This window comes from Oculina patagonica, chromosome 5 (genome assembly GCF_052425735.1).
Source record: "Oculina patagonica isolate OP01 chromosome 5, crgOcupat, whole genome shotgun sequence".
Taxonomy (NCBI): Eukaryota; Metazoa; Cnidaria; class Anthozoa; order Scleractinia; family Oculinidae; genus Oculina; species Oculina patagonica.
Window position 1 is genome coordinate 4839518 of NC_135762.1, and position 22393 is coordinate 4861910.

A 22393-nucleotide genomic window follows, 5' to 3' on the forward strand; every position below is an offset into this window, starting at 1 on the left:
AGATGGCTGGATCGATTGACGCATTTACCCGGGCATTTATCCCCGTGATAATAAAATGATGAAAAACCGAACATTCGCTCGATTCAGATCATATCGTCAGATATGACATAACTGCCGCTCGCTTAGGTATCGTTCGGCGACCGAACTATAAATCGAACGGGACTTTATCGAACGTTCGATTTGGTTCGATTTGCATTTATTTTTTGTGAGTTCGATTTCGTTCGATGACCGAACAAAATCGAATTTAATCGTGCGATTAATTTCGATTGCGTTCGAATGAGTTCGAAAACCGAACGTTCGATGTGATACGCCGGGTATATATAACGAGAATTCAACCATTGAACGTTTTACGCCAATTTTTCCAGTTTGTAGCCTTTGACATACAACAGCTGCAGTTAACGGCGCGAGAAAACAAAGCTGCAAATCCACGGAGCTTTACAAGCGAATTCGCTATTTCAATAATATATACATGTACAAAAAAAAAGAAAAATTACTGGCGACAAACTCTCCTAGACAAAAACTTTATTTAAATAAACACACTGCGTTACAGTTACGTTAAAAACTTCGTATCGCATCGAGGAAACTTCGCCACAAGCGAATACTAGTAAACTACTGGCAAATCAACTGGCGAATTGAGAACAAATTGTGACAACACAAGGAGTCGGTTAATTAAACAATAATTACGACGTAATCCAGATTAAAAATGCAATTTACTAAACCAAGACCATCCCAAAAGTGCGTGAATATTCTTAGAAAGACCGAAGAAAGTCTTGTCTTCGCTTTCACTTATCGACACTTCGCCTTAGACTGTCTTCACTTCGCCTTTGAAGAATAATTTTTATCACTGCTGTATTCTTTAGGTTTTGCTTAGCATGTTTCTGTTGGCTTGCATTTCCATTAAGTTCTTAAAATTAAAAGGCAAACTTTTGTAAAAAAAGAAAACGTGCAGCCATGTTTTCAAAGCATAAACTACCGTCGAGAGCAAACTTGCCGCTCGCTTTCTCAACCTTGTTGGAAACCATTTGAATTCTCTCGCTGTGATTGGTTGAGTCGTACTACTCTAGATGCTGATTGGTTCGTATCGCTTTTTCACATGTGAAATATAGCAAATATAGAATTCTATTTGCAAGGTCTATTGCTTAAAATTCTCGCTATATGTATAATAAAAAAGGTTATTCAACATTTGCTAATTCCTAATTAGAAATAAAAAGAACCGATGGGCATTTGTAACAAATAAATTCAAGAGATTCTCTGTACCTTTCGTTCGTCTTGTTGCCAGGCTCATGTCCCAGTCCCCTTACATGCCACGTTTTAACGTTAGACACCAGGCTCCTGGGAACACTTAATTGAAAAGGACAATTCCCTTCAAATTGTGCTTTTTCCATTGAAATCCAATTTATGGAGCCAAAGCAAAGTAAAACAGGCAAAATTTGGCGATAAAGCAATCTTGGGTACTTTTGCTTAAAAGTGTCCCAACTCCCAACCTAACTCTACCTGCTCGGCCAAGGCAACGGGCTAAAATACACTAATCCCCCACCCCTCTCAGGCAAGGCAAAGAGTCAAAGCCCCTACAGAGCCCTACCCATGTCCCATGTCTCCCCGGGGTGGGGGGGGGGTGGGGGTTTCCAGTGACAGATGCATAATATAGACGCGTCGTATTAACGTTGCGATAGACCAGTTGACATTTTGAACTCGCAACCTAAATCGTCTTCGCTCTGAATAGAATCGCTTCCAAACCGGCCAAAACAAGACACTGGAACGCAGGTAAATGGCAACATTTTTATTTAATGATTATGTATTACTAATACAGCATTTGGATTAAAACAAGTAAAAATTCTATTGAAAACCATTCAGTTTCTGTTCTTATCAACAAACATGTCTTGAGCATTTCGCTCGTTGGAACTTGCCGATCGGTACAACTAGTTATCTCCTTGTATTCTTTTCTATTTCGTTTGAATATGCACGTAAAAGTTTTAACGAACTTATAGTTGTTCCACAGTGTTTACGTGTTTAAAATGATTGATTGATTGATTGATTGATTGATTGATTGATTGATTGATTGATTGATTGATTGATTGATTGATTGATTGATTGATTGATTGATTGATTGATTGATTGGCAAGTATGAACAAAGCTTACTTGCAACCAAATGTGTCTCCCGGGCGTTATAGTTTTAATTACAAGCAGACGAAATTAACTTTGAAAACTGTTCAGCCCAACAACTTTTGGCTATCCGTACCTTCTTTTGTATTTGCTGTGTTATAAAAATGTTCCTTCACTGTTTTAAGAGGTTATTTTTATATTTCACCGAATTTGTTAGGTCTTTTTTTTTTTTCATGCGTAAATGCCCATGCTAAATTCGTGACACAGTCTCTAACAATTAATCATTATTTGCGTAGCTGTTGTTGCAACCAATAAAAGGTAAATCATGTGATCAATTTTGCATCATGCTCTGACGGTCCCGGGTCTAGTTTATATTTCTCATATTCCACGTAAAACTTTGGGCAACCTCTATTAAGTGGTCAGCTGGCCATTTCTCGGGAGTGACGGCTTGATAAAGGTTTAACATTAAAAATATATATAATGATCATTAGTGACCTTTATACTTTTTTTAGGTTTATTAAGTAGTCTAAAATCGTAGTTCTTATGTAGTCGTCTAAAAAGAGTGATGCAGACCATAATGTTAATTAGAATAAAAGCAAAGCCACATTCAATGACTGGCAAAACGTTTTTACAAGCTGTTTCCCAGTAAAGTCAAGTGAAGGAAATTGTTTTCCCATCAGCGATAAGGCCAGTGTCATGTATTTTTAAAAGAATTGTCTTTCCTCAATACACTGCGCCACTTCCTTGTAACCAAACAATTTAGCACATCCAGCCGGGGCAAACCCTTCCTTGTTGACTGCACGCAAATCTGCTCCATTATCCAGCAACAGGCGAACTACTTCCATGTGACCAGAGCCTGCAGACACGTGCAGCGGAGTGTTTCCACTAACATCAAGCGCATTGACATCACTGCCTGCATCAATTAAGACGCGCACGATATCTTTCTTGCCAAGTGCAGCCGCTGTGTGAAGAGCAATACTGCCTTCAGAATCGCTTGACTTCACACTTGCTCCGTACTCGAGAAACAAAAGAACCATACGCACATCACTGAAGGCTGAAGCAAGATGGAGAGGAGTGTTCCCTTCATTGTCTCTAGCCTCCATATCCGGTCGTTTTACAACGAGTATTTGAGCAGTCAGTATCTGATTAAAAACGGCGCAGCTGTGAAGTGGAGTGCAGCCTTTTGCGTCTCTAGCCTCGAGATTGCTGTAAGTTAAAAAATTATATGGTTAATAAAAATCAATTACCGTAATGATTCGATTTAGCGCCCAGGGCGCTTATTTACTTTTGGCACCTTAAGGGATGGCGCTTATTCGAGACAGGGCGCTTATTCGGGACAGGGTTTTTATTTGAGAAAGAACAAAATGTTTAAAAGAAAACTTTGAGAAATACTAAAATAACTAACAATAACAGAAACTTTAACAGCAACAAATTGTTGAAAAGTTTGTTACTTTTTAAATAATTGTTTATTTTAGCAGTAAATATATACCTGTATAGTACCGTGAATCAAGTTCATGAGTTTATCTCTTCGATGTCGATGACTTCAGTAGGGGCAGTTATCCACAATAGGGGCGCTCTTTAGAATAGGGGCGCTTATAAGAATGGGGCGCTTATTAGAATGGGGGCGCTTATTGGAATAGGGGCGCTTATTGACAAAAACACATTCGAAGGGGGGCGCTTATTCGGAAGGGGGCGCGTATTGGAAGGAGGGCGCTAAATCGAATTATTACTGTACGAGTGAAAATAATGAATTTCGTCGCTAATTTAAAAATATAAAGCTCAAGTGATTAGCCTAAACTATGTATTATAAGTATTTTGATCTAGTTGAAAAATCTAAGCAAAAGTAAAAAAAAAAAAACACAGAATGCCATCTTACCATCCTCTATAAATTACAACGGAGACAGCTTCCGAGCCTCCGGAACAACAGCCCACGTGCAGAGGTGTACTGCCTTTATAATCCACAGCTTCAGGGTCACCGCCATGCTTCAACAGAGCTTTTGTCAGTAAACTGTCATTTGCGTGCAGGGCAAGATGAAGTGGGGTAGAACCCAACTTATCAACAGCATTAACCTGTCCCCCATGTAAAATCAGTTTTTCTACACCATAATCACAGTATTTGCACCTTGCCACATGCAGGCATGTCCTTCCCTGTTCATTAGCAGCAAGGACGTCACTTCCGTTCTCAATGAGCAGGCAGGCAACGTCATCGCTTCCACTTTCGACGGCTATGTGAAGAGGCGTGTTTCCTTCCTTGTCACGGCAATGAACACTTGCCCCTGCCTTCAACAGAAGCCTTACAGCACCGCCTGTGAATGTAAAGAACGCTGCTTGGTGAAGAGAAGTGCGACCAGCCGCATTCATTACATTAACGTCCGCACCATTTTTTATCATCAGTTTCAGAAGAGTGAAACAAGGCCGGCATTTACCATAACGATGTAAAGAAGAAAAAAGAAAATGAAGTGCCGTGTTGCCATCTTTATCTGCCACTTGCACGCTACTTCCAAGTATCAGTAAAATATTCGATGTTTCCTTGTTGTGTTCAGCAAGACTTACTAGAAATGGCGTCTGTCCTTTGTTATTAACAGCAGACAAGTCTGCTCCTCTATCGACAAGGCGTTGTATCATCTCTGGAGTTCCTCGTGCAGCGGCTCGGTGTAGAGGTGTTTCTCCATTCTTGTCTCTCGCCTCAAGGTCCAATCCGTGGTTTAGAAGAGTGTCCAACGTAGCGACATCATTATACGCTGCAGCAAAATGAAGGGTTGTTTGACCAGTTACTGCATCAACAGCATGTTTTTCACCTCCATTTTCAATATACGTTTCCAAAACGTTCCATTCCAAATGCAAGCACCAAGAATTACAACATTCGTCTAATAACGCTCCAAGAACTGTGTGTCCACTAAAATCTTTTGCATTAACGTTGCTTCCACAATCAATAAGAAACTCAATCAGCTCTCTGCAAAACCAGTTTGAAGTAAATGCTAGATAAAGGACAGTTCTTCCTTTGATGTCAACAGTTCTTATGTCACTCCCATTTTGAACCAAAAATTCTGCAACATCAAATTGTCCTCTTGCAGCAGCAAAGTGCAAAGGAAGCCAGCCCATTTTATCAGCTAAATGAACATCAGCACCATTTCGAATCAACATCTCAAGGGCACCTCTGTGGCCCTCGTATGCAGCTGCGTGGAAGGGAGTGCGACTTTCCCTGTCCAAGGCCCCAACGTCCGCACCTTGCTGAAGGAGCCACTCAATACAAGCTGTGTTACCAGTTGCTGCGGCAACATGTAAAGGCGTCTCTTTGTTGGTGTCTGGTAAATTAACATCAGCTCCATGCTGTAAAGGAAGCTCACAGCATTCCCTTGTGGCATGATGTATATAATGAAGTGGAGATCTCCCAAACCCGTCAGTTACGGTAACAGGGCTACCATGATCCAACAATGTTTTGACAACGTTAACGGTGTTTCCATGATGGTCTGTGTCTCCACAACGAAAACATTCGACAGCAAGTATAACGGGAGTCTTTCCCTGTTTGTCCTTGGTATGAACACTGCTTCCATGTTTTAGTAGTAATTGAACCATAGGCAAAATACCACGAGCTGCTGCCTCAGCGAGGGGTGTACGACCTATTATTACGTCTATTACTTCCAAATCAACGCCATGTTTCAACAGCACCTGAGCTGCGTGGATACTGTTTGAAATTGCAGCTTCATGCAAAGGCGTCGTCTCTACTTTATCACTTTGCATGTTCGGATTAGCACCATACTGAAGTAGCATCTGGACAAGTTTGCCATTGTTGTTTTCCGTAGCATGATGAAGGGGAGAGTTTCCATATACATAAACGTTCGTTTCACAACCGAGTTCAAGAAGAAGCTCAGCCACTTTGTCATAATTCATTAAACAAGCTATCTGAAGAGGCGTTTGAAATCTGGCATTTCTGATGTTAAAATCAGCACCATGCATAAGAAGAAGCTTAGCTATTTCGGTGGTACGAGGGTGTGGTGGGCGCTGAAGAATACAACAAAGAGCTGTTTCGCCTGACATATTCCTTTCATTTACATCCACACCCCTCTCTAGAAGAAGCGGAATTGAATCATAGTCTCCACGATTAACTGCTGACGTAAGCAACGTTTCACCACCTTCCGGTTTCTTGAAGGAAAATTCTTTATCAGAAAGTAGTTGAAGAACATCATGGGAACTATCTAAATTCGAAGTATCAGCTCCTCTTTCAATCAGAAGTTTAGCTACTTCGTTTTGACCCGCCTTTAGGGCGCAATGCAATGGGGAGATGTCGATGTTCTGCCTTTCGTTGCAGAACCTCATATATTCATCATCTTCGTCTTCCTCGCTATCTTCACAGTCGCTGCCCATGTGATCACCACAGCTGTCTTTTGCATTTTTTCTTTTTGTGCCATTATTGCCATTGACGTTAGCTCCTTGGTCTAAGAGAAAAGCGACCGTATCGCAATGTCCCGCCCTAGCCGCTTGCATCAAGGGTGTTTTACCATATCTATCGACTTCATCAACGGCCTTAACTAAACCTCTGTCAAGGAGAAGTTGCAACACATCTGTCAGCCCTCGTGCGGCAGCTAATTGAAACACCTTTTTGTCAACAAGGTAACCATCGTCCCTGTTAACTAGCTTCAATTCGCATTCTCTTTCAATCAAAACCTTGCATGCAGCAGTGTGACCATTTGAAATGGCAAGGAATAAAGCAGACTGGTAAGACTCTGCTCCTGAGTAAATATCAGCACCTTGATTCAAAAGATAGCTGATTGTGTCAGATTGGCCCTTCTTAGCAGCGGCGAGTAACGGTGTATAACCGTCGGAATTTCTTGCATGAATGTCACTCCCTTGCTCAACAAGATACTGGACTAACTCTAGGCGAGAGGTTAAATGCAGAAGTGTATCCCCTGCTGGCGTCTCAGTAAATATATTTCCATCCTTTTCAAGAATAAATATGACTACATCTGTTTGGCCTGCTTCAGCAGCATAATGTAAAGGCAACCAACCTTCTCTTGGCCCTTCTTCTTTTTCATTGCCTCTACTTAAATCTGCACCATGCTTTTGCAACACATGACTGATTTGCAAGTGGCCTTTTTCTGCAGCTATCATAAGAGGAGTCTTACCATCATCATGGTCGACCTTGTTTGCATCGGCACCGTGCTCTAGAAGAAGACGGACAGCCTCTGTGTGACCATTTTCAGCAGCAAGAAACAATGCTGACGTTTCGTAGTAATCTTCGTTTGAAACACTAGCTCCAACTTTTAAGGCAATTTTTTTTTTCCCCTTTTTTTTTTTTCTTCCCTTTCCAAAATTTTTTTGCCGCTCCTGGGCGGCGAGGAAAAAAACAAACCACAAATCTCTTTAAAGTGCCTTGTGACTTTTTCGACCATTTCGCTTATTTGCTTATGCTCTTCAGAGACTTGTTGTCGCAAGACAGAGTAAATTGATTTGCCAGCGAAGTTGGGTGCGTTGTGGCCAATCTTCAAACTAAAAGCTATAGCACTGTCAAGTTTGTCTGGACTATAGTTCAGGATTAAGCTGACAGTCTCGACGTCTCCGTCAATGCAGGCCGACTGCAATCGGCTCAAACCGCTATCTTTGTCAGATGTGGTCAATAAATTAAAGGCCATCCTTTTCAATGACAGCTGAAAAATAGAAAATAATCCATTGTCTCAATAAAAAGCATCCTGACTATTCCGTTCCAGTAGCAAGAACAATATTATAACAACAACAACCATCAACAACAACAACAACAACAACAACAACAAGAGCAATAGTGATAAAATTCTCGATCATCAGAGTGGTGACATCAACATGAATTTCAAATATACAAATGAACACGTCTTAAACAACAATGAATTAAGCAAATTTATTACACGACTAAGGCGGTCGGAGGGCCAATAACTAAATCAGCCAATCAGATTACTTTATTTCCGGTCCCGAGAGGGCCGATATTTTCCAAGTATCGGACCGGGTTTTTGTCCCGGATGATCCCGCACTTATTCCAGCACGATTTAGCACAAGATTTTTTGCACGATTTTTTTGCAAGATTATTTTCGGAGTCTTTATTGCTTTGAAAATGAAATGACCTTAAACACAGAAATAATTATAACTCCTTTAGCGCGTGTAAAGATTTTGCCGCACTTTGTTTTCCAAGACGTCTACCGGGTAGCAATTCTCACTTCACAAAGTTTCCAGTCGTGTAATAAATCTCTTATTAACCAAGCTTGCTCTAGACCGTACTGGTCGATTATTGACCCTCCGTCTTTTTTGTACGGACCTCGCTGCGCTCGATCCGTACTGTCAAGACCTCGGGCCAATATTCGCCAGTATGGACTTCGTGCGTGGTTAATAAGATAAATGTATTGTAGGGAATTTTTGGTTATAACCAATGCAGCGTTTTGACGCGTTCAGACGAATCGGGTTAGCAAAGGAGGAATTGATCAATCAAAGTACATTTTTAAACAAAGGCTGGAAACCTGTTTGATTGGTGTGTTTCAATGTGATTTGGCGAGCGTCTGCAAAAGGTTACCAAGCGCGTTTTAATACAAGCGGTAGAGAAGAGAGGCACTTTTTCTCACTGCGGTAAGATGATGTAAAAAAGTACAATATTTTATTTTGGCGCATGCGCATAAGCCAAACCAATCCGATTTTTTTTCTTGCCCAGTCCCTACTCTTTTTTCTCTGCTTTCTTATTCTCTCTACCTGCTATTCTATTCATTCCTTCTTCTGGCCTGAAAAGTTCTGATCTTTATCAATGAATCAAAGACTCTTCGAGCAACCTCGTGGTAATTCGATGAAGTGCCGACCTTTGCATTTTTTCAATTGAGCGTCAAATGTTTAATGTTTCCATGGGAGTTGCGTCATTGATGGTTCGTGCTCTCAGGCTTCGTAGCGCGAATTCTAATTTTCATCAGAAAAAAATGTACCCGAGCACTTTGTGTTCCTGCTGGATGAAAAAAAGATAAAAAAATAAGGACGACGTTACACGAGATGGCGTGACGCAAGACAAAGCGATATTGAATTGTTTTTGCATTTTGATATTTATACGCGCTGAAACAGTTCTTTATATTGTGGCTGGTGACGTACGCAGCGGTAGCTAACCACGAACGTGCGATCGGGCATTCCAAAATAAGATAATGAAGACGAATGTGCGATCAGCCTTTTTTCCTGCGGCCGGTAAAAAAATAAACCCTGATATAGCCCGGTAGATATAAACGTGAAATTTAAACGTGAAATTGGAAATAACCGAAGATGTCACAGTTGTATACGTCGGAGTGAAAACATAACGATCGCCAAAAAAAGATATTGGGTTGTTTTTAACGTTTGATATTTGTACGCGCTGCAACAGACCTATAGATTTTGGCTCTGACGAGGGTTGTTACCTTTTAAAAAGGTTTCAAATGTCGTATTAACTTACGTGACAAATCATCTCGTGTTACCCGAAAAACTGAAGACAGTTACATTAGCAATGTTGATACTTTATACCAGCAGAACACACGGACCCATTGGGGCCCTACTTTCTGATTCCTTTCTATTTGAAGGAAACCTTAAAATGATATTTTTCTAACATAGAAAAACAAGAAAGTAGAAATAAAAAAACAAAAATAACCAAGAATGGTTTTGACTGTTAAAGACTAAGCAAATTTCGAACGACAAATTTGAAAAACGTTGCCAATTGTCGAAATGAACAAAACAAAGTAAGCTAAAGTATTAAACTCGCGGTTCGATGAAACTTTAACAAGTAGCTACTTAGTAGCTCGAAACCGGGTGGTTAATGTTTAACCACTCTTTTAGCTAACAAGAAAGCCTAAGGCTTTAAGACAAACCCAGTAGCATTTATATTTCCTTTTATTGCTGTTCAACAAGTAGTGCGTTATACTAAAGCGTGACATGCGATATACGATACTCGGCCGTCAGTATTAAAGGTCAAAGGCATTTTGATCACTTTTGAAGACTTTGAAGGTGGATATATCAGAGTTGTTTTCGTTTTACTTTTAAAACTCATAAAATATAACGTGACTCTTTCATTTATATCTCGTACTGGTCATTTCCAACTTAGCAGCAATTCTATTTTGCACTGTGGTCTAAGCGATGATTTATTGTTAAGTTAAACACATGGAAAACGCGTATAACGCACGTAATTTTAATCCCTCAAGTGGCAAGTAATTTAAAACATTTCCTCCGTCCCATTCCCCTTGCCCCATTGAGGCAATTTCAAGTGAGTGATGAAAGATGACCGGTTTTAAGCCAATCAACATTCGTGACCTTCAATGCCCTACCGCCAAAAAAAAAAACGACAAAAAACAAAACGCCGGGTAGATTATGAACCGGGGGGCACCAGACTCCACCCGGTTAAAAACACAATCCGAAGCTAAAACTGCTTAATCAGGCCATTTTTGGCTAACAATGTGTGAAGTCACCATTGTTATGTCTATTTATTCTAAAACATACGTGCTACAGTTCGCGACAGATCAACTTTCTCGATTGAGCTGAGACGAGCTGAGACTACAACAAATGCGACAAGTTCATAACTACAAAATAGTGAATCACTTAAAACTTACTATTCGTTTTCCGATGGAGTAACTTGCCATCTTCGGTGATACAGGCAACCTTTAAAATGAAAAGCTAAAACAACAGTTCTAGTTTGACTTCAACATGCAATATCAGCAGGTTTCCTTCTGGCCAGTGATTTGGAAAGAAGAGCGAAAATTCTCCCTTTGCCTGTCAACAAATTTTCTTCACGACAACTTCTCGGATTCGTTCTTTAGCAGGTATCATAAGTTTACCACAGGAGCTAAATAAGCTTTCTGCACAGTGCTACCAATACCAATACCTGAATAAGTCTGAATAAGCCTGAAAAAAGAAAATCTGTGATCTGCTAGGGTACGCGCGTTCAGCTTCACTTGCACTTGCACGTATATTTCATCATGTCGTGCAACTTCCGTTTTCAGAAATAGAACATGCCAACTGATATGCTCGTAGCCTGCGAATACAACCGCCTCTCACTCGCTCCCGCTACTACGTGCAAAACGCGTACTATTCGGTACGTAGAAGCGGGAGCGAATGAGAGGCGACTGTATTCACAGGCTAATATGCTCGGGTTCAGTCTTCTGGTCATTCCAGGTGAATCTCTTGATCCTCAGCATATTTAAATATGTCGTTCTCCCCCCAAGAATTTATTTTTTTTAATAATAGAAATTTTTTTTATTATAATAATTAGACGTGCGAAATAGTTAACGTTATTTTGACCTGTCAACGTAGACCACTTTCGCATTCAAATCGCTTCGGAACGCAGGTAAATTCCAACGTTTTTATTTTGTATAACGTTTTATCAATGATTATGTATAACTAATACAGCGTCTGGGTCCCCTGTTGTCATTTCAAACAAGTATAAATTGTATTGAAAACCATTCAGTATCTGTTCTTTTCAACAAACATGAGCATTTCGCTCGTTAGCACTTACTGATAGGTACAACTAGTTGCGCTATCTTCTTTTACACGCTTTATATTTCGTTTATACATACACGTAGCACGTTTTAAGTATTTTAATAAATAGGAGTTTTTTTTTTGGCGTTTTTTTTTATTTTTTTTTTTTTTTTTTTTTTTTTTTTTTTTTTTTTTTTTTTTTTTTTTTTTTTTTTTTTTAACGACTTTTTAGGCGTTCCTCGGTGTTAATGTTTTTAAATAAATTAATTGATTGATAGGCTAGTATGAACTTCCTTAAAAATGCAATTACATAATTATTTTGCGTTGCTGTTGTTGTTACCAATAAAATGTACAAAATGTGATCAATTTTGCATTTTACCGTACCCAAATTCGAAGTAGCCAATCAGGCGTGAGCGCGACTACTGTCCTGATATCCTACGATATAAGTCACTGACCTGTATGCCCCCATATATGGACACGTGCACAAGTAAAGTAGTGTTACGTGAAATGAAAAGAGGTTTTACCAATAAAGCAGAACCAAAGATAGATAGTGTATACCGGGTGAAGAAGTAACAACTAAATGAGCGCACCGCCAATACGCGATGTTGCCGACGAGACTGGAACAAGACTAAAAATGAGTCGGAGTTCCCATAGCAAGTGGGTACGGTTCTCGTACTTGTACGCCGGGGATCAGGCACGTGGCCGCAAGGGGGAGACGAGCGAACCGGCCGACCAACCGGAACCGCCGAAGGACAAAAGGACCATAGGAATAAATACTCTCTAGTCCCTGCCTAGTTCATATTTTTCATATTCGACGCAAAGTTTTGTCAGCTGGCCATTTCCCGGGAGTGCCGCTTTATAAAACTTAAACTTTTATAACTTTATAAAATTTATAAAATTATTATTAATGACATATATACTTTTTTAAGTTTGCTTAATAGTAAAAAATCTTACTTCTGTTATGTAGTTGTCTAAAAAGGTTGATGCAGACCATAATATTAATTAGAATAAACATGATTTCCTTAAGTCCGGTTCAGTTTTTTTAACAAAACAAAGCCACATTCAATGACCGGCAAAAAGTTTTTACCGAAGCTGTTTCTAAAGTGAAGTGAAGGAAATTATTATCCCATCAGCGATAAGATCAGTGTCATGTATTCAAGCATTGTCTTTCCTCAATAAACTGCTCCACTTCCTTGTGACCAAACAATTTAGCACATCCAGCCGGGGTTACCCCTTCCTTGTTGACTGCAGGCAAATCTGCTCCATTATCCAGCAACAGGCGAACTATTTTCATGTGGCCAGAGCCTGCAGACACGTGCAGCGGTGTGTTTCCACTAACATCAAGCGCATTGACATCACTGCCTGCATCAATTAACACCCGCACGATTTCTGTCTTGCCAAGTGCAGCTGCTGTGTGAAGAGCAATGCTACCTTCAGAATCTTTTGTCTTCACACTCGCTCCGTGTTCAAGAAACAGACGAACCATGTCAACATCACTGAAGGCAGACGCCAGATGCAGAGGAGTGCTTCCTTCATTGTCTTTAGCTTCCACATCAGCTCCTATTTCAACGAGTATACGAGCAGTGGGTATCTGATCAAAAACGGCGCAGATGTGAAGCGGAGTACAGCCTTTTGCGTCTCTAGCCTCGAGATTGCTGTAAATAAACCATTATGTGAATAATTAAAAATAATTACTGTGGAAATGAGGAAATTCATCGCTAAATTACAAATTAAAGGCTCAAATCAATGCTTAACCTTTTGCGTCTTTTCAAGCAACCATATCCAAAGGAACTAAATCCATTTTTTCGCAAAAGCCAAGTGAGCATGACTGTTCTAAATAACAAGTCTCCCTTATTTTTGAACATAAATCAACTGGAGTTTCTTTGACCGCGTTGAATGATTTAAGCAAATACATATTGGCCTCTTACCTTCCTTTATAAATCAGAAAAGAGACAGCTTTCATGCTCCCTGAACAGCAGCCCACGTGCAGAGGTGTACTGCCTTTATAATCCACAGCTTCAGGATCACCGCCATGCTTCAAGAGAGCTTCTGCCAGATACATGTCATTAGCGTGCAGGGCAAGATGAAGAGGGGTACAACACAATTCATCAACAGCATTAACTTGTGCTCCATGCAGAATGAGTTTCTCCACCATGCCAGAACTCGCCATGTGCAGGCACGTTCTTCCCTGTACGTTTGTAGCATGGATATCACTTCCATTTTTAATGAGCAGGCTGGCAATCTCGCTGGCAATCATCTCACTTTCATCTCCACTCTCTGTTGAAATGGCTAGGTGGAGAGGCGTATTTCCTTGCTTATCTCGGCAATGAACATTTGCCCCTGCGTTCAACAGAAGCCTTGTACTAACACGTGACAATGGATAAAACGCTGCTCGGTGAAGAGGAGTACAACCATCCGCATTCACTGCATTAACATCTCCGCCTTTCTTAATTATCAGTTTTAAAATACTAGGCAAGGCTAGGTCGCCTAGGTGTGTAGCAAAATGAAGTGCTGTGTTGCCATGTTTGTCTGCTACTTGCACGTTGCTTCCATGTTTCAATAAAATCTTTGATTCTTCCTCCTTGTTTGTGGCAAGACTAACAAGAAATGGCGTCTGTCCTCTGTTATTAACAGCAGACAAATCTGCTCCTCTATCAACAAGCCTTTGTATCATTTCTGGAGTTCCTCGTGCAGCTGCTCTGTGCAGAGGTGTTTCGCCATTCTTGTCCCTTGCCTCAAGGTCCAATCCTTGGTTTAGAAGACTGTCCAACGTATAATACGTAGCAATGCCATTAGACGCTGCAGCAAAATGAAGAGTTGTTCGACCAGTTACCACATCAACAGCATGGTGGTCACCTCCATTCTCGAGATACGCGTTCAGAACGTTCCACTGCACGCCAAAGTTCAAAAGGTAGTGGTATTGGAACGCTGCTCCAAGAATTGTGTTTCCAATAAAATCTTTTGCATTAACGTCGCTTCCATTATGAATAAGAAATTCTATAAACTCTATGCGTCCGCTTCTTACTGCCAGATACAGGACAGTTCTCCCTTTGTTGTCAACAGTTCTTATGTCACTCCCATATTGGAACAAAACGTTGGCAGCATCAAATTGTCCTCTTGCAGCAGCAAAATGCAAAGGAAGCCAGCCCATTTTGTCAGCTAAATGAACATCTGCACCATGTTGAATCAACAGCTCAAGGGCGCTTCTGTTGCCCTCGTATGCAGCTGCATGGAGAGGAGTGCGATTTTCCCTGTCCAAGGCCCCAACGTCAGCACCTTGCTGAAGGAGCCACTCGATACAAGCTGTGTTACCAGCTGTTGCGGCAACATGTAAAGGCGTCTCTTTGTTGATGTCTGGTAATTTAACATCAGCTCCATATTGTAAAAGAAGGTCACAGCATTCCCTTGTGGCATAATGTAGATAATGAAGTGGAGATCTCCCAAGCTCGCCAGTGTCATTAACAGGGCTTCCATGATCCAACAACGTTTTGACAACGTTAAGGTTACAAAGAGGAGGCTCGACAGCCAGAACAATAGGCGTTTTTCCCTGATTGTCCTTAGTATGAACACTGCTTCCATGTTCTAGCAATAATTCAACCATAGGCAAACCACCACAAGCTACTGCCCTACCAAGGGGTGTACGACCTTGTGCGTCAGTGGCTTCCAAATCAACGCCATGTTCCAACAGCACCTGAGCTACGTGGACACTGTTTGATCTTGCAGCTTCATGCAAAGGTGTCATCCTTTCTTTGTCATCAGTTCCAATATTTGGGTCAGCACCGTACTGAAGTAACATCTGGACAAGCTTAACATTATTATTTCTAGTAGCAAAGAAAAGAGGAGATCTAGAGTAGCCATAAACGTTCGTTTCACAACCGAGTTCGAGAAGAAGCTCAGCAACTTTGTCATAATTCAATAAACATGTTCTTTGAAGAGGCGTTTGAAAATAGGCATTTCTGATGTTTAATTCAGCACCATGCGTAAGGAGAAGCCTAGCTATTTCTGTGGTGCGAGGGTGTTGTGGGTTCTGAGTAAGGATACGACAAAGAGCTGTTTCGCCTGACATATTCTTTTCATTTACATCCACGCCCCTCTCTAGAAGAAGCGAAATCGAATCAAAGTCTCCACAATTAACTGCTGACGTAAGCAACGTTTCACCACTATTAGAAATTAATTGAAGGATATCATGGGAACTATCCAAGTTCGAAGTATCAGCTCCTCTTTCTATCAAAAGCTTAGCCACCTCGTTTTGACCCGCATTCAGAGCGTAATGCAAAGGGGAGATGAACGGATCATCTTCGTCTTCCTCGCTGTCTTCACAGTCGCTGCCCATGTGATCACCACAGCTGTCTTTTGCATTTTTTCTTTTTGTGCCATTATTGCCATTGACGTTAGCTCCTAGGTCTAAGAGAACAGCGACCGTATCATAATGCCCGGCCCAAGCCGCTTGCACAATAGGTGTTTCGCCATTTCTATTGACTTTATCAAGGGCCTCTGAAAAACCGCGGTCGATAAGAGGTTGCAATATATCTGTCACTCCTCTTTCGGCAGCAAATTGAAACAAATTTTCAAAACAGTAATCATTGTCAAAATCGTGAAAATAGTCATTACCTAGCTTCAAATCGCAATCTCTTTCAATCAAAACTTTAGAGGCAGCGGCATGACCTCCATAAACGGCAAAGCACACAGCTGACCAGTTATCCTCGTCTTCTGAGTTAATATCAGCACCTTGATTTAAAAGATAGCTGATTGTGTCAGATTGGCCCTTCTCAGCAGCGGCGTGTAACGGTGTTCTAGCATGGGAGTTCCTTGCATGAATGTCGGCCCCTTGCTCAACAAGATACTGGACTAACTCCAGACGAGTCGCCAAATGCAGAAGTGTATCCTCTCCAAGCGTCTTAGCGAATATATTCCCATTTTTTTCAAGAATAAATTTAACTACATCTGTTTGGTCTCCTTCAGCGGCATAATGTAAAGGCAACCGACCTTCTTTATCTCCTTCACTTAAATTTTCACCATTCGTTAGCAACAAATGAATAATGTGCATGTGGCCTTTTTGCGCAGCTAACATCAGTGGACTCTCACCTTTATAATTGACTTCCTTTGCATCGGCACCGTGCTCTAGAAGAAGACGGACAGCTTCTGTGTGACCGTTTTCCACAGCCAGAATCAATGCTGATGCTAGACCTCTATTTACTTTTAAAACATTCGCTCCAAGTTCTATTAAGCGTAGCATATTTCTAACTTTCCCACCCATTGCAGCATGATGCAGTGCAGTGTATCCCTTAGCATCTTGCATCTCTAAAGACGCACCTCTTTCGACCAGAAACTCTACAACGTCTTCTTCATTAAACCTGGCTGCCAACATTAGAGGTGTCTCTTTATGCTTATACAACGGTTTAGGCAACAGAGAATCAACATGCTCACCACAATCAAGTAATCTGCAAAGATGCTCTAGCTGTCCCTTTTTTGCAGCCAAATGAAGAAGGGACTGAGATTGGAAATGCTTTGTAACTTTTTCTACCATTTCGCTTATTTGCTTATGCTCTTTAGAGACTTGTTGCCGCAAGACAGCGTAAATTGATTTCCCAGCGAAGTTGGGTGCGTTGTGGCCGATCTTCAAACTAAGAGCTATTGTACTGTCAAGTTTGTCTGGACTATAATTCAAGATTAAGCTTACAGTCTCGACGTCTTCGTCAATGCAGGCTGACTGCAATCGACTCAGACCACTATCTTTGTCAGGTGTGGTCAGGAAATTAAAGGCCATCCTTTGCAATGACAGCTGAAAAATAGAAAAAATCCATTGTCTGAATAAAGCACATCCTGACTATTCCATTCCAGTAGCAGAATAATAACAACAACAACCATCAACAACAACAAGAGCAATAGCTAGTGATAAGAGTCGATCATCAGAGTGGTTACATCAACACGAATTTCAAATAAACAAATGAATACGTCTATAATCAACACTGAATTAAGCAAATGTATTGTAAGGAATGTTTGATGGTAACCAGCGTTTTGATGTGTCCACATGAATCGGGCTAGCGATCGAAGGGGAAATGGACCAATCAAAATAAATTTTTAAACAAAGGCTGGAAACCTGTTTGATTGGTGTGTTTCAATGCGATTTGGTGAGCGTTTACAAAAGGTTACCGAGTGCATTTTAATACTAGCGGAGTATTCTACTTATTGTTTACAACTTAGCTACAACTTAACTGTGCTGGATTCTTTCATTTAACCCTTAATATGCTGAAATTACTAAAAAAACTACAATTTTTAAACGTTAAATTTTAATTAAACGGTTAAAAATTTAATGTATCTTAACTTTGCTAGAAATGCACTTCCTCACACTGCAGTAAGATTTTGCTGAAGTTTCCATGTTAAAATGCACATTGTTTTCTTTTGGCGCATGCACTTAAGCCAAAATTTGGACTTTTTTGCCGTACCGTTCCGAGTTTTTTTCGCCTTGCTCCTTCCCTTTTATTGCTTTCCTGGAAAGGAGACCATGATCAAGTACAGGTATAATGAAATTGGTTTACCACCAATTTTACACCAAACACTGATCACGTGTTTTTCGATTAGTTCTGTCCGAATGCAGTCAATTTTCAAGATGGACAGTCCTGTGGAGAGTTCTATTCAACCTCTGTTAGTTGCACATCACAAAAATCTGCTGACGTGTAAATTTCTGACGTCACATGTTGGATGGCCATCCCGTCAAATCCCTGAAAAATCCGGGATTTGCACGATAAGAGTTAAAGATTCATACAGCTCATTTAAGCCATTTTGTATCGGTTTTAGCGGAGCTCCCACCGAAGGGCCGCAGAGTGGAGCCCCATACCCATAGAAAATTAAAAGAACCATGCTTTTGGTTTTTCGTGATCATAGCGACGACGTCACCCCAACATGGTGGACTGGCGGCCATTCTCCAGAAAAACGCCAGGTTGGTAAGGTTAACGAGAGCTTACATCGTTGATATTGGATATCCATGTTATGGTCAATTGACATCCGTTAAAACAAGCTATCCGCTGACCAGTATCACATGACCATATCGCGGGCTCAGATATAGAACTCATCGAGGTAGAGTCAAATGTTTTTTGAAGTTTACCGCTGTCCATATAATGGTACGCATTAGATCGCGGGTTCCAGTGCTATATATTTTTCTGTTAACGGTCAGTAAATTCGGATTTACGGGTTTTTTTTTTTTTTTTTTTTTTTGGGGGGGGGGAAAAAAAAGGGGGGGGGGAAAAACGGACAAAGTAAATAACCGGGGAGCTGCGCTTTTAGGCTTGGCTAAATCTATTTAATATCATATTGTAAAATTAGTAGTGTTTTTCTTTTAAGGCCTTTAAAATTATTGTAAAGCACTAAGAGCAGGTCCGGATAGGCGCTATATTATTTTATTATTATTATTATTATTATTGTTGTTGTTAAAAAGCTACTAAATATTCAGGCACCGTTAAGCTTTCTTGCAAGCCGGAACTAGAAACGAAATGAACAAATTAAACAAAGTATTAACCTGGTTCGATGAAACTCTTTAAACTCAATCCAAACCTAAAACTTCTTAAACAGACCGTTTTTTGGCTAACAATCTATGAAGTCATGATTCTTTGGTCTATTTATTTTTTTTTTTCGATTGAGCTGAGACGAGCTGAGACTACAACAAATGCGACAAGTTCATAACTACAAAATAGTGAATCACTTAGAACTTACTATTCGTCTTCCGATGGAGTTATTCGCCATCTCCGGTGATACAATCAACCTTTAAAATGAAAAGCTTAGAGAGCAGTTCTAGTTTGGCTGCAACATGCAATGTCAGCAGGTTTCCTCCTGGCCAATGGTTGGGAAAGAAGAGCGAAAATTCTCTCTTGGCCTGTCAACAAATTTTCTTCACAACAGCTTTTCGGCTTCGTTCTTTAGCAGCTATCATAAGGTTCACAGGAGCTAAATGAGCTTTCTGCACAGTCCTACTGCCTGAAAAGAGAAAAAAAAAAATAAGATCTCCGATCTGCTAGGCCAGGGTACGCGCGTTCGGCTTTTATATACTTGCACGTTCATTTCATCATGTCGTGCAACTTCCGTTTCCAAAAATAGAACATGCCAATATTCTCGGGTCCAGTCTTCTGGTCGTTCCACGGAATTTATCATGGCGACTCGGTAAATTTCTTGAACCTCAGCATATTTTAGTTTGTCGTTTTCGCCGGAGTGAAAGCAACAAAATCCCCCTGTTTACGAAAATTTTTAGCGTTGGTACGATCGTTTAGCTATGTCATCGGCCACGAAGCCATTGTTTAAAGTTCCACCGCCTTTACGGCCGAAGACCTCGCTCATAACGAATGACTACGATCTATCTCAGAAAGTTTTAGGAGTGGGGATAAACGGCAAAGTTCTAGAGTGTTTTGAAAAGAAATCGGGCAAAAGGTTCGCTTTAAAGGTGAGTACAATCGTTAATATGTTACCTTAGTTTAGCATGTAACGTTCCAGAGTTCAATTTAGTACGGTAAATTCATGATTACTCAAGCTGTGTTGTGAATGCATGACCGTCAGATGACGGCGAATTGTTGATTTTCAAACATCTTAAATACGATTGATATCCTTCCATTCGCTTGATCCTCTTATTTTTTAAGCTTCAGTTTGCAATGTGAAATTTCTTTCGGTGTTTGAACTATAAAAGAAAGGCTGTGCATACCGTATTCAATTCGAGAGCAAAGCTAGATTTTCAGTTTTGATTGAATGATGTCGATTCGGCCGTCATGCAGAAATCTTGCGCACAGCAGTAAATAAGCCTATCATTGCATAAGCCGTTCTTTTAAGATTGCCGGTGTACATGTGCGCTGTTCGATTTTGTTTTCCTACTGAAATAAAGAATATTGCTCGATTTTAGTATTTTATCTTGGCATGTTCTCAATGTAGAAAGTAAATATTGCATAATGCAATAGTAACTGAGAAAGAATTTAATTAGCTAACCGACATGCTTTCAATTCAGTTTGTAGTTTATTTAGTCAACATGTTTTTAAGTCTGTGGCCAGATTCCATCAAGACATTTTTTTCAGTAGTATAACTTTTCAACAGTTTATTATGAAAAATGCTGATGACCACAATTAATTCACTAACTAAAAAAAGTTTTACTTAGAATTTATCTGCCAGACAGGAAATGCGGGTAATAATGCACATACAGTAACAATTTCGGCTATAGTTACTTTAAGTGGTGCCGTGCTTTCTAGTAAAAACAACTGTCTAAATGCCGTGCAAAATGACGAATTTCAAACAAAAACTGTCTAAAAGTGATTTCAATCTTGTGTGTTGCGGTTAGTTCCACTCTAGTTTGGTTGCAGTTAGTCCCACTCCGGTTTGCTTGCAGTTAGTTTCACTCCAGTCTGCTTGCGGTACGTTAGCTATTATTTGTTTATTAAGGGCAGCATTTTTCCAAATTCATAACTGTGGATCACTCGTGCAGTACTGCTTTTGTTCATGCCATTTTGCGCGTGCATTTAGACAGTTATTTTCCCTATAGAGTGTGGCACCACTAAAAGTAACTAAAGCCACAATTTCTGTTGTCCTCTCACTAAGCAAAGTGCTTAATTATGTACTTTCGCCATGCTAACAAATGATTACTACATGACTTTTTGTAGAGGTTGTAACCCACAATACGTAATAGGTTAAAAGCCTTGAGCGTTATAGTGGGCCATGCTTGCCGGTGCTAATCCTGGGCTAGGAGTGTTTCTACTCCCCCTGGGTGGGATGCTGTCCATCGCAGGGTTATCTCGCAGCATTATTTTGCCAGTATCCATTTATTCACCTGGGTGGAGAAAGGCACTATCATAATGAGAGTTAAGTGGCTTGCCCTAGAACACTTCACAATGACCCTGGCCAGTGTTGGAACCCAGACCATTCAATCCAGAGTCCAGCACGCAAACCACTGGGCCACCATGCCTCCTACCAAGCCGACAATAGACTAAATCAAAATTAAGTCCTAGCATTAATTACAAGGGGTGGTGAATGGTCCTTCAAAAATTGTGTGTCTTGTAAAATTTTAGCCAAATTTCAGGGGTCTCGTTGTCTCAAATTTTGCTTTGATGCCTTCTCGGAGTCTCAATTTCTTTGCAAGGCTGGAGGTCTCAGGCTTGCAGAAAAAATATCAGTCTCGCCATCTCACAAAGTCTCGCATTTTCCATTTGACACCCCTAGTATAACAACCACTTCATACAAAGTCCCTGGTGTAATGAATACATGTATCAAAGAAAATATCCATACCATGTACCTTCTCTGGGGTAGGTTTTTAGTTTGAACCCCATACACCTTCAAAAATTCCAATTTCACTTCACTTCCTTAATTAAGAATCTTGGCTTTTGAGACCCTTAGAATTTCCAGTGACCTTTCATGGGATGGGTTTGGACAGAACTTACATGTACTAGCAGTAAGCATGTATTGGTATCACAAACCCTGTTAAAATTATACAATTATCTGGTTCCTTGGCACTTCCTTGCATGTGTAACAGGGTTTCACTTAAAAATTGAAGGGCTGTGGGCAACAAATTCCCCTTGGTTTTTTGGCCATTTTTGAAAGGGTTAAAAAATAGCTGAACTTTGGCATGTGACATAATCAATTATCATATCAGACTTTGCTTTTATTATTTTTGCATTTTAAGGTTTTACAAGACAATGCTAAAGCATGGCGTGAAGTGGAACTGCACTGGAAGGCATCAGGGTGCCCTTTCATTGTTGGCATCAAAGATGTTTATCAAAACAAGTATGCAAGGAGTGACTGCCTACTTGTAATTATGGAATGGTGAGTTGTGTGACAGAAATATTATGAGTACAGTCAAACCTCTCGGTACAGTCACCTCTCTAATATGGCCACCTCT

The 22393-nt window shown here is 40.4% G+C and overlaps 4 protein-coding genes across 8 annotated transcripts in view; 1 reads left to right on the plus strand and 3 right to left on the minus strand.

Moving 5' to 3' along the window:
• The window catches only part of LOC144653892 (substance-K receptor-like), a 106621-nt gene that overhangs the window by 76869 nt on the left and 7359 nt on the right, over positions 1-22393 (minus strand). The window lies entirely within an intron of this gene.
• Positions 2095-7733, minus strand: LOC144653987 (uncharacterized). The gene is made up of 3 exons (XM_078514118.1): positions 7647-7733; positions 3980-7428; positions 2095-3309 (listed from the first exon to the last, which is right to left on the minus strand). Exons 1-3 carry the CDS (start codon positions 7731-7733, stop codon positions 2808-2810), a joined length of 4038 nt encoding a protein of 1345 aa, XP_078370244.1. The 3' UTR covers positions 2095-2807.
• LOC144653820 (uncharacterized) overlaps positions 12410-22393 on the minus strand; it is a 33853-nt gene continuing 23869 nt past the window's right edge. Inside the window, exons 3-4 of one of the 2 annotated variants that reach the window (XM_078513921.1) lie at positions 13461-13974; positions 12410-13187 (exon numbers count right to left, since the gene is read on the minus strand). In XM_078513921.1, the coding sequence (XP_078370047.1) occupies positions 12680-13187; positions 13461-13974 (1022 nt within the window). In that variant the 3' untranslated portion in view covers positions 12410-12679. The remainder of the gene's footprint in view (positions 13188-13460; positions 13975-22393) is intronic. The other variant, XM_078513923.1, reaches the window with a different exon arrangement.
• On the plus strand, positions 19670-22321 carry LOC144653989 (MAP kinase-activated protein kinase 2-like). Its single transcript, XM_078514119.1, has 2 exons — positions 19670-19963; positions 22178-22321. Exons 1-2 carry the CDS (start codon positions 19796-19798, stop codon positions 22319-22321), a joined length of 312 nt encoding a protein of 103 aa, XP_078370245.1. The 5' UTR covers positions 19670-19795.

Excerpts from the sequence above, each read along its gene's own strand:
- LOC144653989 (XM_078514119.1), top strand. The coding sequence starts at position 19,796 with ATGTCATCGGCCACGAAGCCATTGTTTAAAGTTCCACCGCCTTTACGG. Across the intron at positions 19,964-22,177 it reads GCAAAAGGTTCGCTTTAAAG|GTTTTACAAGACAATGCTAA; the intron begins GTGAGTACAATC and ends TTGCATTTTAAG.
- LOC144653987 (XM_078514118.1), bottom strand. The coding sequence starts at position 7,733 with ATGGCCTTTAATTTATTGACCACATCTGACAAAGATAGCGGTTTGAGC. Across the intron at positions 7,429-7,646 it reads TTGACGGAGACGTCGAGACT|GAGCGGCAAAAAAATTTTGG; the intron begins GTCAGCTTAATC and ends CTCGCCGCCCAG. Across the intron at positions 3,310-3,979 it reads GTTGTAATTTATAGAGGATG|CAATCTCGAGGCTAGAGACG; the intron begins GTAAGATGGCAT and ends TTTAACTTACAG.